We start from the raw sequence: 15053 nt of genomic DNA, 5'->3' as shown, positions 1-15053 counted from the left end.
ACTGGATGTATATGGGACAGATGAGTTCCTAAGATAAATGGCTTATTAAGGAGTTACAAAAGGCTACATATTAAAAGAAAAAAAAAAAAAAACTGTTAAAAGCTGGGTGTCCTAACACACACCTTTAATCTCAGCACTCTGGAGGCAGAGGCATACGGATCACTGTGAATCTGAGGCCAACCTGGTCTACATAATGAGTGCCAGGACAGCCAGGGCTATACAGACAACCCGGTCTCAAAAAAAAAAAAAAAAAAATCAATCAAAATCTAAAACAAGTCAAACAAATGAAAAAAACGAAACAAAAAAGGAAAATATAGTAAAGTATTACTATATCTCATTTCAATGCCAGATTCAAAGGAAAAAATTATTTTGTTTACTTAAAGGTGAAATATTTCACAAAAGAACAATAAAAACCCTAAAATGTCTCAGAGATACCATAAAAATGTTCTTTGGATACTAAAGCTATTTTCATCGACTTCTTTTAGTGAAGGATAAAAATGTATCAGTGATTCTTACTAATTAACTTAGGTAAGTATTTGTGTACTACTACTATATATAATAAATCATCATGAGTTTGAGGCTAGCCTGGTCTACATAGCAAGTTCTAGGCCAGCTATGGCTTCATAGCAAGATCCTGATCTTGATAAGTGATCAAGAGATCAGTCAAAAAAAAGTTACATACTGAATATTTAATTTATGTAGTATTTTCAAAGTCAGGTGTATGGCCTAGACTTTTAATCCCAACACTGAGGAGGTTGAGGCAGACGATCACTGTGAGTTTGAGGCTAGTCTGTTTTACCTGTGACTCCCAGGACACCCAGAGCTACACAGAGACCAGTCTCAAAACAAACAAACTAACTTACTAACAATGAATTCATAAATATGTTCAAAATAATGACAGTGTAGGGAGGCAAAGATTAGCAGTGAGACCCGGACAGAGCTGGAGTAGGTATATGGGATACCAAAAAGTGTTTGTGGTGATGGGCTAGATCTACATCTTTACAAGGCAGTGGTTTCGTGAACCTGCACCTCCCACCCAAAACACATACCATGAGTTAATGTGAGACTGGTGGAAAATGGAGGAGGACTAGCTAGCAGCATCAATCTACATTTCTTGGTTCCTACATTTTATTTCAGTTAATTAAGAAATCCTAACTGGGGGAAGGGTTTGTTTTACCCTATATCTATCACTTTTACAACTTTTTATGAATCTGCAATTCTTTTTAAATTACAATGAAAAACTCACATAAATCATATTTATAAGACTAAAGTAAATATACACCAAAGTCATCAAAACCATTCCCAAAGTGATTAGGAATGAGGGAAAATGAGACAATCAGCCTTGTATTGGCTGGCCTTAGGATGAGGACTATGGTAAACAAAGAATGAGTTAATCGTTATACAAAATAAAGTACTGTAGAAGTGTTAGGACCAGCCTGGTCTACACAGAACAAACATGGCTGACATCCTTTCTTTGCCTCCAAGCAGCTCTGGGAAGCCAACTTTCCAGTTCTCTCATTTTGTAAAAATGAGAGTAACATAACATATTCTTTTACTTAAAAAAAAAAACAAAAAAAAAAAACCTTTCAGGTGTTTATATATGTAGAGTGCATGCATGTGTATGTGTGGTGTTCCCATGTGTGTGCTAGTGCACACACATGTGCAAGTTGATGCCAAATCTTCCTTGCTCCTTTTTCTACTTTGTTTTTTGTTTTTTTTTTTTTAATATTTATTTATTTGTTTTCAGCTATACCAGAAAAGGGCACCAGATCTCATTGTGAGCCACCATGTGGTTGCTGGGAATTGAACTCAGGTCCTCTGGAAGAGCAGCCAATTATCTTAACTGCGGAGTAATTTCTCCAGCCACCACTTCTTACCTTTGTATAGTCAGGGTCTTTCAATTAGACCGGAGCTCCCTAGTAGGATATACTGATCTCAGGAGCTGCCTTACTTGTTCAGAGATGCCATGCCACTGCCTTTGGAGGCTGAAATTACCATCAAGCTCACCAGGCATTTACACAGGTTCTGGAGTGAGCTCCAATTGTCTCACTAATTCACTATGCACTTTAAATGCTGAGCCATCTCTCAAGCCCACTGTAATTCATTCTTGGGAGTTAAGTAGGAGTGACATAAAAGACATTATCACAGAGCCTGGCACATAATACTTAATTCATAGAATTATAATTTGTATCTTCTTATGTTTATGTATTTACTTTGTTTTGTTATAGGGCTTCTTTGTATATCCCTGGCTGACCTGGAATTCACTCTGCAGCTCTGCCTTCTGAGTGCTGGGATTACAGGCTTGCATCACCATGCTGGGCTTTCTGTTTATGTTTTTGAGATACTATATAGCCTAGGCTAGCCTTGAACTTATGCAGTCCTGCTTCCACTCCCCAAGTGCTGGATCACAGGCATGCAGTACCATAACTGGCAGAAAAAGTAATACTGTGATTATAAATTGTAATATTAGGGACTAGAGAGATGGCTCAGCAGTTAAGATTACTTGTTGCTCTTGTGGAGGACCTAGATTCTATTCCCAGTGGTTCTCAACCATTCCTGTCTCCAGTTCCATGGACTCTGGTGCTCTCTTCTGACCTCTGCAAGCACCAGGCACGTACATGACCTACACATATGCATATATACTTGCAGGTAAAAAAATTCTCTCTCTGTATCATACACACACACACACACACAATTATAAAGCCAATATTATCTTGAAATTTGGCTGACAAAAGATACAAACTTTCATCTTTTCTTTAGCAACACAAGCTTGGAGAGATGAGGAGGGTGTTTTCCTTTCTCAGGCCAAGCTTCCAGTTTTGCACTAAAGTTTTGATTTGCACTGCAAGGTTTGATTCGATAGCACCCGTAAGTCTTAACCACTGGTTGATTACATACCCTCATCCTTCATGTTCCGATCTATCTGTGGACCAGCATTCCTCTCTCGGAACTGAATGCCCTGCATGTGCCTTTGCATAGCTTCCTGTATTACTTCAAATAACGGCTGATCCTGTTGGAGACAGCAAGGATGTGTCCTCTGTTAGGAATGAATTACACTTATTTTCCCCTAAACCCCTCAACTGTAGTAACACATATATTACTAGACACACACTTTCCCCTGAGGAGGAAGTAAGGACTGGAGAGGGCTATAACCAAGGAGCGAGTCTTATTTATCCCTGTGACTTCTCACAGCGTCAACACTAAATAAAGACTGATAATGAATTTTTCTTGATATTTAAATTCCTACAATCTGGATTCTTAATATTTTACATTAAAAATAAAGTTAACATCTCATTAAAAATTATTTTAAGAAATGATCTTTACCAGTGTCCCAGCAGGCAAAGGAGCAGAATCGTCTGTTGGATACATTCTGGAAACTGGGCATTTGAGGATGTCTAGACCATTAGGAACCATCTTACAATAGTCCTGAATACACTGCAGCCACCACCACACGGCATCCCGACAGTTGTACCTGGCGTAAGTTCCTTCACCCAGGAGGTTAGGAATGAGACCATGCCTCAGGGTACCAGCAAATGCTAAAATAATATTCCTAAACAACAGAAATAAGTGGATCATTTGAGATGAAAACATAAAATTGAAGGGAAAAAAGGTCACTTTTTCAGGGGTCTGGGAGATGCCCCAGCTCCCAGCCTTGATGTGTAAGTTTCTCTTATTGAGTGATGAATAAAACACAGTGTGGCTAGTGGCCAGGAAGGAATTATAGGCAGGGCTATCAGAATTCTGGCAAGTGTATAGGCAGAGAACAGACACTATGTGAGACCGGCGAGGTAGGACATGCCGGACCCTTCTCCTGTAAGATAAGGCCATGTGGAAATAGTTAGATTAATAGAAATGGGTTAATAATTAAGACAGAGCTAGCCAATAAGCAAGCCACCAGTCAACAGTTTTATAACTAATATTGCGTCCATGTGTTTATTTGGGGCTCAAGAGCTGCTGGACAAATAATCTCCTGTAGCACTGTCTAGCTTTTCTCTCTGGTATCTAGAGAACTTTCTCTTTCTTTAACAAGTTTTTCATCTTTGGAGTCAGGTTTCCAGTTGGGAATTTATAAGGACTGCCATAGCTTTAACTTTTATTTTTTAAAAAGATGTATTTGTTTTTGTTATCTGTGAATGGGTGTTTGCCTGTGCGTTGGACATGTGCATAGAGCCCACAGTGTGATAGATTCCCTGGAATTGGAGTTACAGATAGTTGTGAGCTGCCATTTGGGTGCTGGGAATTGAATCCTTCAAGATCAGTGAGTGCCAGTAGACACTGAGCCATCTCCTCAGCTCCTAACTTCTGTTTTTGAAACCTGTTATTTTCATATAGAAGTAATCATCTAACATGTAGTTTATTATTTTAAATAGTAGATATCATGAACAAAGTAAATATGTAAGAAAACAAATGGACAGAAAGAAACTGGCCTTAAAAACTGTAATTTGCTGGGTGTTGGTGGCGCACACCTTTAATCCCAACACTCGGGAGGCAGAAACAGGTGGATCTCTGTGAGCTCAAGGCCAACCTGGTCTACAGAACTAGTTCCAGAACAGTCTCCAAAGCTACACAGAGAAACCCTGTCTTGGAAAACAAAAAACAAACAAACAAACAAAAAAAAACTATATAATTCATCCCAGTACATGGTGGCACAAGTAGGAAGACCTCTGGCTTATATACTGAGTTATAGGCTATTTACAACTACATGGTAAGAGCCCACTTTAAAACAAAGAAACAAAACAAAACCCCCAAACAACAACAGCAAAAGCCAACTTACATGAATAACTAATAGATGGCAATTTATCTTCTATAATATTATTCAAGTACAAATGAGAACTTGGCTTGTTAAGTTGGAGTTGCACTCTAGGAAAAGCTTGTATCTAGCACGTGAGGTCTAACTAGCAAAGGCCACTGAAGAAGGCTAGGCCTTATTATGTCTTAACTTAATACTCCCCCCCCCCCCCCGTTTTTGAGAGACAGGGTTTCTTTGTGTAGCCCTGGATGTCCTTGAACTTGCTCTGTAGACCAGGATGGCTTCAAACTTAAGAGATCCGCCTTCTTCTGCCTCCCCAGTGCTGGGATTAAAGGTGTGGGCCACCACTGCGCAGCTAATACTTAAATAGTGCCATAGGAATTTTTTATTCTAGTTTTGCTTCTAGGCCACACAAAAGTGATGGAGCACAGTACAACAATGTATGATCTAGATGGCTGAGTGTAAAATGAAGAGACAGAAATCTTTAACAGCACACAGAAGTGATAACTGAGGATGGTGACTATTACAAGAATGATTACAAAGCCACAAACATTTATGGAGCATTTGCCATGTGCCAAAGAGCTGTTTGGGTACTTTAACTGCATCAGTCATCTAATGCAGTATGGTGAGTATGCTGGCCACCCCACAGGAAGCATGATGGGAGGATGCCATTTGTCAGCTGGTGATGAGACCCAACATCAGAAGCTCTCCACACCACAGGCAAAGGTCTTTGTCACAGTACTTGGCCAAATCCTGATTCTTTGTAACTCATCCCTAAGTCACTTACTTGGGGATCAAACAGGTAAGCAAACAGCCCTCTAAATTAAATTTGTAAAAAATTTTATTATTTTATGTGTGTGTGCTATTTGCCTGTATATATGTCAGTTTTCCTTGTGCAGTGCTATCTGAGGCCAAATGGTGTCAGATCCCCTGGAAAATGGAGTTACAGATGGTTGTAAGCTGCCATGTGTTTGCTAAGAATCAAAACCCTGTCTTGAAAAACAAAACAAAACAACAACAACAACATAAAAAGGCACTATTTTAGAACTTTTTATTTTTTTGTCTTTTTGAGACAGAGTTTATGAGAAAACATCACTTTCAGCCTGGAAAGAATCAAACTGGGGGTTATAAACTTGACAAGAAATGGAAGAAAACTTGACATATTTCTTTTTTTTCAAAACTCAGTTAACAATACTCTTTTGTTGTTGTTATACATTTTCAAGACCAGGTTTCTCATTGTAATAGCACTGGCTGTCCTGGAACTCACTTTGTAGACCAGGCTAGCCTCTAAGTCACAGAAGTCTACCTGCTGGGATTACAGGTGTGAGCCACCACCCAGATAACAACACTCTTTATGAAGGCAGAAAATTGTTCTAATTTTTTTTTTTTTTTTTTTTTTAGATAAACTGACAAATAGTGAAGATGATCTTACCTATCATGGAACCTAGTAACCTCAAAGTGGTTTGTTTGTTTGTTTTGGTTTTGGTTTTTTCCCCTTTGAAACTCTCTAAACCTATTAAATAAGCATATGCAGTAAGACTTTAAAATCTGGAGTCTGTGAGATAGCTCAGTGGATAAAGGTGCTTGTTGCCAAGCCTGGAGCTGAATTGGGTTTCTGGAACCCACGTGGTAGAAGGCAAGAAAACTCCAGCAAGCTGACCTCCACACATGCACATGACACGCCTGTGCTTGCACACACACAAAATAAAAGAACTCCTAATGAAAACATGTTGGGGACCACCACCATCCTCACAACCTTAGGTCTCTGAGATAGAAAATTACTGCCTCTTAAAGAGATAAACAGGATGTTCAGCAGAACATTCCAAGGTACAGGCTTGCAGTTTCACAGCCAGCTAAAGAATAGCTCAGGGCTATCTCTCCTACCACAATTTACAGCCAATTACAGGTTAGGGAAACAACTTAGGGCATTTCTTCTACTGGCCTTCTCACTCTGCCTACGTGCCATTGCCCATGCTCTGGTTACGTGCAAACCCTGCTCACATCCTGCCCATGGTCCTATATGAGCCTCCCCTGAGAAAATAAAATTTGTCAGCTTGATCAGAATACTGTCTTGCTGTCCATTCTTTGTATCCCTTGCTCCCCCATTCTTTTCTAGGTGTTCCCCGGTTCATCATTTACTGCCCTGCGGGTAGGGGCAAAAACATACTTTCAAATGTTGACAACAGATGGGTAAGAGGGAACATAGAGCTGTAAATCTGTGTGGCAGTTTGAGAGGCTCTTACCGGGCTTCTAAGTAGCGTCCAGTGACCAGCAGCATCCCTCGGAAGGAAATGAAAGTATCCCTCCCCCAGCAGCGGAAAAGACCAGAAGAGAAGTGAGGCAAGCCTGGCAAAAGACAACAGAAATGATGTGTCAATCAGAACATTATGTTCAATCCTGTGAACTCCATCACCACATACTTTACAGTACATCACTATATATAGTTATATAAGAAATAATTTTAAGCCGTATGCTTTTATATAAACAATTACTGAAGATAGAATTAAGGACCTCACATATTACTAGCTTGAACACTGCAAGTAAGAGAAAAATAGAATTAAAGGAACCATTAGACATATTTTTTACATTGTTTCCAAAACGATGTACAAAATGCCCTCAAACACACTAAGAGTTACTTAATGGTCAGAGAACTTCAGTTCTGCCACCAATTACAACATCATAAGCTAAGATGTTAGCACAACAGACTTCCTGTGTTGCAACCAAACATCTTATGAACAACATGTGCAGACTCAAGAGTGAGTCTGAATTAGCATGCCTTAAAATACCAGCAGTCTACTGATGTTCAAAGTTAAAAGTGAGCGGAGCATCATAGTGCAAACCGCTGGACCACAATCTCAGGAGGGGCAGGCATGTACTCCAGTTTGAGGACAGTCTGGGCTACACAGTATGACCCTGTCTCAACAACAACTACCAAAAGTGAATGCTGGAAAACCTTTTGCGCTTATACGTAGAAATGCTTGTTAATATTTTGTCCTCTACGAGTATACAACTTATTGATTAAGTATTTGAGGGATAATTTCTATGTTGTCAATTGTCATAAATGTTAATTACATTTTTTTCTGCAATACAATTACAAAAGGAGGCGTTCCCATTTTACAATGAATTCCACCAAAACCTACTGGCAAATCTGCATATCATTTTAATCTTTTCTAGTATAAATTAGGCAAAATACTCCCTTAAGATATTAGGATACTAGAACCTTTATTTATATTTGCATGTTACATAGACTACATGTAAGTGTCATAAATGTTATCACTATATGACTTATAAGTATATATTCTGGGGATATTTAATAGTAGCAGTATACAATCAAAAAGGTTGAGGTTATTATATGTAATAGGCTTTAAAAACTAGATTTTAAATCCCCAGTTTTCCCCATCAGTGTGTTCCCCCACACTGTTCCAGTTCAATCTATTGAGCACCTACTCAGACTTGAGGAATGATGGCTACCAGAACCATCAATTAAATGAAAATCTGAAACACAATTAGAGAATTAAAATAGACTCTTCATTTTATTCCTCTTGTTAATCAAAAAACATATTTTGTGTGATGCCAAGGAACTCAACTTACTAGGGCCTGGCACTTACTGGGTACTACTCTACCCCTTAGGCCTAAAATAGAGTTTTGTGATTTTTATGATCACTGTAAAGGAGAAGGTAACATTGTTGGATGCCAACATGTCTTTCATCTGCCCTTAGCCAATGAAAATGAATGCTTAAACTTAGCAGAAGGACTACATAGATAATATTATTTTCTATATTTCAGTTTATCAAAACCCCAAGAACAATGGGAAATTCTAAATTTTAGTGGCTTCATTTACCTGTTACTTTCTAAAAACACACTGGAAGTTTTTCAGGAAAAGCCTTTCTTTGGGCATATCTTTCTTACTTGGATGTTTTAAACCTATTTTCAGGAGATGGTGCCAGTAGATAAAGCTAAAAGTAATTGACCACAATAAAGACATGTGATTAAAAAATCATGTTTTATGTTTTGTAACTGCAATGTTGGTTTACTTTAAAAATTAGGGAAGAAACACGGGGGGGGGGGATGTATTAAGCTAAATTTAATTAAAGATATTTAAAATGCCAAGAACTGGAATCGAACAGATACCTGGATCAGTCAGCCACAATAAGAACACACATAAGTGTTTAGTCTATAGTTAGAACTAAATAGTGAGAATCATATCATGAATGAGCAGCTATCAAATGAGCAGTTTACTAAGTAGTGACATAAACACCATCATTTTCCATGTTGAACAGTACTGGCATTTACCATTCAACTGTTTCCAAAGTCCTTACCGGCAGCCAAGGAGACACAGCACTGTTCCTTCTCCTTAGTGATCTCATTTAGCCTGAAGGGCACATCCCGGAGCGAGGGGGAAAGAAGAGGCAGACAAGGGCACTTTCCCACTCCACACATCTGGATGGAACCCAGTGAAAGGTGTTTCACGAATGTTGAACCATTCTGAACAAAGCTGCAACCAAGTGGCAAGTTGAAAGGTCATCTGCAGAAACACTATCTTTTTAGCAATCTTATTATACAATTCTTTGTCAAGTGATTTTCCTATATTAATGTGTAAAATGCTAAGATACTTTTATGTATGTCACTTAACAAGTTAATGACTAAATAAACAATGTAAAATACTTTTGTTTTTTTCCATATTATATTTTATATGCTTTGTAAACCAGATTTAAACCCCACCCCTAACTTTCCACCCCCAGTTGGGGACTGGACCCCAATGCCTTATGTTTCCTAGGCAAATGATGCTCTACTGAGCTAGACACCCAAACATACCCACCAATTTTATAACTGTATTACTGTGTATGTGCACATGGTGTGTGTGTTTGAGTGTAGGGTGCTTATCTTGTGTGCATGAAGTCCTGAGTCTATTCCTCATGCCTTATAAACTGGATGCATACCCTTAATCTCAGCACCTGGGAATGGAGGCTGGAGAATCAGAAGCATAAGATCATCCTTGACTACACAGTCTGTTCGAAGTCTTCAATATCTAAGATGCTGTCTCAAAACAAAACAAACCCCACCCAAACTCTACATTTGGTTTTGCATGTTCTAGACTAAAGGATTCTAATATATTTACTGTCCACCTAAAAAGTTTCTCAGCTCAGAGTCTGTGATATGATAGGTCCATAGCTTTTGGTCTTTTTAAATCATCTCTCTCGCTCTAGTTTCCACACAACTATGCCCAAGTAAATACTCAATTATGTTGGGTGTATACCTTGACATCTGCTTCCATGCTACATCCAGCAGAGTGGTGTATGCACCAATTAATATAGCATCAAAGTAACAGGGGATAAGGTATCGTGGGATCTGCTTCAGGTAGAAGAACATTGCTTGTAACCATTTACCAACCTGTCATAGAAATAATTTTAAAAGTTAATTTGCTGTATACAGGTTAGGTATATTTTAAGAGTTGAAACTACACATGCAACTTTGCTAGCAAGTAACCCATTGACCAGATGACCACTAAACTGGAAAGATGAGTAAGAAAGGAAAACAGTTCAAGGAAACTTAAATATTATCTATAACTGAGTAATATATAATTCTTAGTGGTTCCTCTATTGTTCACACTAGAATACTATTCTACTTACTTCAGCAATATTTCCTGATCGTGAAATAAGTCGGCCACTGACATAGTCAATCATCCAATCTCCAGATCTCAAATTTTCACAGAATGGATGCCCCAAATCATTCTTGGGCCTTATTTCTGCCAACACGGACATTAATCCTGAAAATTCACACATTATTATGCTGTTTGGCAAGTCAAAATGTTCTCATTGCTTAGCTTGTTGGCTAGTCTCTGATGATTTGGTGTGAACATATATACAGGCAGACATAAAGGTTTCTCAGTCTCTAATGGCATGTGGCACAGCTGGAGATAAGTATCAAGTAACTACTTTCACCAGGACACAAAGGCCACTGAAAGAGTCTACTGTTGCAAGAACAAAATAAGAGTTTCCTGAGAGTGAGAACTTCCAGGACCATGCTTACTTATTTATATTTAGTATTATAATGTTCAAAAGCAACTGGTATGGTTTCTTTACCCTAAAGCATCAAACGGATAAATTTGGGTATTTCTGTGTTAGCAAGTGGTACATTAGCATTTAGGCAAGAGTTAAGGAAATCACAAAGCTGCTTTAAAAGGAAGCAAGACCACCAATGGAGGACGATAATGAAGCAGCTTCAGTAGCAGCCTCTGAAATCTAACAGGAAATACTTACAACTAAAGAAAACCACCAAATGAGCCATTGGGCATCCAATGACTATCATGCAGACATAGAATCATTAGCATTCCTATGCATGCTCACAGCAGACTCTGTAACTTTGTTACAGAACGATTACACTTCCATCACCAAGTAAAATAATCATTTTACCTTAAAACAATATTTGGCTTCACTAGCTTCATCTGAACTAATTCATTTGGTTAGAATTTACTGAATTTTATAACATGCGGCATTCGTTGAAAAATTAAAAACAATGGATTTCAGATGTAGGATTTTTTTTATTTTTAACTCAAGGAGTTTGTAATTCTCTTAGGAAATATAACTTCCGAAACAAGATGGACAACAAGGCAGCATAGATATTGTTACAGATGTCCTACCTATGACCCAGTACGTTCAGGGAAAGGAATTGTTGCTAAGCATTTGCTGCTGCTGTTAAAGTATGGAATGACAACTGTTTCAGAAAACAGAGCAGCAGCAACAGCAACCAGTGGGACGCAGGCTTGTGCAGGAGGTTACAAGAGAGTAGAAAACTGGCTAGCTGGTTTATAGAAAGCACTTTGTCTTGGAATAGGTGGTAAGTATGGATATTAAAAGGACATGGTATGTCAAAGTGAACACAAGAATCCACAACTAACTAACTGGCCCTTGAGAATGGAGCAGAACCCCAAAAAAGATTGCTAGACTCCAAAATAACACAACACAGAGTACTGTAAGAATTGGAGAATGGAATCTTGTTCAAGGCAGAAAAAGATGACTGCAATGGCTGAATCTGATTTAATTATGGCTGTTATTAACAGTCTGGTAGGAAACTGCTCTGGGCTACCCAAGCTGTTAACTTATGAGAAGAAAAAGATGACTGATACAAAGTAAAAACAAATCCAGTAAGGGCAATTTTATTTTAAAACAATGAGCTGAGTCACTTCATGAAACAGAAGAGAATTAGCAAAGAACCATAAAAAAAGACAGGAAAGACTTCTGGGCTTAAAACTGTGTAACATACTTTTTTTTAAAAATTTAATTTATTATTTTACATGTCGATCCCTCCCTCCCTCCCTTTTACCCTCTCTGCCCTCTCACATGCACTCTAACCACCCTCCCCTCCCATCCCCCCACCCCAATTCTATATGTAGGGGAATACCATCCACTTGGGGTCATATAGATCTGATAGGTCATTTGAAGTAGGGACTAGGGCTTCTCTCCTGTCTCTAGGTTAAGGCAGTTATCCCTCCATGGGGGATGTGTTCGCAAGGTTCTTTTGTGCACCAGGGATACATCCTGGCTCCACTGTCTGAGGTCCCTTAGACTGCTCAGTCCTTCTGGCTGAGACCCATATTCAGGGGGGCCTGAGTCAGTCCCATGCTGGCTTCCCAGCTATCAGTCTGGGGACCCATTAGCTCCTCCTTGTTCAGGTCAGCTGTCTCTATGTGTTTCTGCAGCCTGGTCTTGTCCTCTGCATCTGGGTTCTAGTTTGACTCAGTGTTTATGTATGGGTGTTTGCTTCTGTTTACAACAGGTACTAGATGAGGGCTCCATGGATAAGTTAGTTGTTGATCTCACTCTCCGGGAAGGGCATTTATGGTAGCCTTTCCACAGATGCTCAAATTGTTAGTTGGCAGAAGTTTTGTAGGTCTCTAGACCTTTCTTTGGGTTCAATTTTCTCTTCAAACCAATATTGGCTCCCTCTTTTATGTTCTCTGTCTCTCTCTCTCTCCTGTCTTCTATTCCTACCTGGACTCAATCTTCCTAGTTGCATGTGTTTTCCTCTCCTCCCTCTCTTTCTCCTACTTCTCTCTCCATTCACTGCCCTCCCCCCCACTTCCCCTGAGCTCTGGGGGACTTGTCTCTTCCCGCTTCTGTGAGGGACTTTATATGAATCTCTTAGAATATACCTTATATCCTAGTTCCTCTGGTGGTGTGAATTATAGGCTGGTGATCCTTTGCTCTAGATCTAAAATCCATATATGAGTGAGTACATACTGTGTTCCTCTTTTTGTGACTGGGTTACCTCATTCAGGATGGTTTCTTCAAGTGCCATCCACTTGGATGGGAGGTAACATACTTTTTAAATCTACTTTTATTTATGTGTCTGTGTGTATTACATGGTATATGAATGCAGTGCCCATAGAAGCTATGCTACTCTCTAATGGTCAATCAACAAGGAGCTATAGGTTATAATTTGAACTCAGGTGTGCACATACTAGGCTTATACTCTTATTATATCTATAAAGACCACTAAAGAAAAAAATATGAAGCTTTATCCTTATACCTACCTTGGAGACCTGCATACTTAAGGGATGACCAGTTTGGTATTTCATAACAACCTCCACCATCTTCTTGTTCTTCTGATTCACATCGGTAAAGTACCTGGTTGAGCTCAGCCAAAGTCAATTTAGAGGCAATGCTAAGAATTAGAAAGTAAAGGTGATAAATACACTGACATTTTATTTACTGTAAAATAAATGCAAAAGAAAGTCTGTACTATACATATTAAATGTCTTAAAAATCCATCATTCTAGCTAGTTTTCTGTTCATTCTAACCAAAACCAGCTAGGGGTGGTGTGGTGGTTTGGGCTCCCATAGGAGCATATATTTGAATACTTGGTCCCTGTTTTTGGGAATTCCTCAACTGTGGTTCCATCTTTGCAAGCTGTATCAAGTTAACAATAAAAACTAGTAAGCATGTATATATTCTAGGAACTCAGAATTGAAGTAAACAAATACTATCATAATATATCACAAGTAATAATTACAGGGCAAAATGTAGTAGAAATTAAGTAGGAGCTAATGCCACTCCTAAGCTAAGTTAATAAACACAGAGGCAGCCAAAACTAAAGAATTTCATCCATGTGTCTGTGTGTGTGTATGCACACATGCATTTGGGCCTATGGAGGCACAAAGTGGGCATTGGATTCCCTGCCTCTGCTACTGAGGACTACATATTTCATGCTCTTCAATGACAGTACTATAACACATATCCATTACTGGCAAAGATGAAACTCTTATATAAAGCTGAACATTCTCATTAATATGGTATTTTCAGAGGTTACTTTGCAGAATGGATTAAAAATTTCAAATATGTGATACATTCTAACCCCAATTTGTATTTCTGGAAATTTAACTTAGTGCCAGTGACAGCAAACATGCTAAGAAGCTATCAGGTGACAGACATGGTATCACATGTTTTGCATGTTGTATTGTGTTTAATCTTTACAAAACATATGAGGTAAATGCTACTGTCAGCATCATTGTCCAGATGAGAAGCCTAGATGAAGAACATTCTAAATAACTTGGCCAGGATCATGCTGTGTTGAAGCTTCAGCTAACTTAGGTTTAAAATGGATAGTCTTAGTACTATGTGGCACCACATAGCAAAGGAATATTTAAAAACTTGGCAAAAATCAGGGTAACCAAGATATATATAATAGGGAATAATTAGAAGCACTCTAGATATCTCAAAGTAGATAATTACTACATTTATTATGACATAGCTACATACAGCACACTAATGTGTTGACATTAAAATGACATGTTAAGCACTATAATGTATGCAACTAAATCTTATAGATTATAAAGATTAGAAAAATCACGCATGTACATGTGAATGAGTGTATATATCTAGACTCTATAGAGAAAGAATATGTTAGCATGAAAAGGCGCACATGTGAGCAAGCAACACATGATAAAGTGATAGACTAATGTGTCAACAGCGGCTAATGCTGACACCAATGGCCTGTGGACCACACTTTGAGTAGCAAGGACAGAAAGCACACTTAAAACTGCCCAGATCAGGCCACGGGTAGCTCATCATTTTGTTAAAGTGGTAAATCTATAAAATAAGGAATACTTACGAAGCGAAGGGGATTTTTAATATAGGATTTGAGTTGTCAACAGAAAGGCTTCCAGATTTAAAGTGAGAGCTGAACTGGGTCAGGTGACTTCGAAGAATTCCAACAGCGACTTGAGCATGTGGATCAAGACTAACCCTGAATAATGTTGATTAAAAAAAAAAAAAAGGCAATGTTTTCAGTATATCCAAACTT

General features: G+C 38.6%; 1 protein-coding gene across 2 annotated transcripts in view; it reads right to left on the bottom strand.

Annotated features, from left to right (window-relative positions):
- Window positions 1-15053, bottom strand: part of Agl (amylo-alpha-1, 6-glucosidase, 4-alpha-glucanotransferase) — a 54196-nt gene that overhangs the window by 9330 nt on the left and 29813 nt on the right. For both annotated transcript variants that reach the window (XM_051185609.1, XM_051185610.1), the window contains exons 20-27: window positions 14862-14996; window positions 13284-13414; window positions 10381-10517; window positions 10008-10141; window positions 9070-9245; window positions 6994-7096; window positions 3325-3550; window positions 2899-3010 (exon numbers count right to left, since the gene is read on the bottom strand). In XM_051185609.1, coding sequence (XP_051041566.1) covers window positions 2899-3010; window positions 3325-3550; window positions 6994-7096; window positions 9070-9245; window positions 10008-10141; window positions 10381-10517; window positions 13284-13414; window positions 14862-14996 — 1154 coding nt within the window. The remainder of the gene's footprint in view (window positions 1-2898; window positions 3011-3324; window positions 3551-6993; window positions 7097-9069; window positions 9246-10007; window positions 10142-10380; window positions 10518-13283; window positions 13415-14861; window positions 14997-15053) is intronic.

The sequence above is a fragment of the Phodopus roborovskii genome, unplaced genomic scaffold, assembly GCF_943737965.1.
Source record: "Phodopus roborovskii unplaced genomic scaffold, PHOROB, whole genome shotgun sequence".
In the NCBI taxonomy this organism is placed as follows: Eukaryota; Metazoa; Chordata; class Mammalia; order Rodentia; family Cricetidae; genus Phodopus; species Phodopus roborovskii.
Note: the sequence above shows the minus strand (reverse complement) of the source record. Positions and strands in the feature narration are given on the sequence as shown.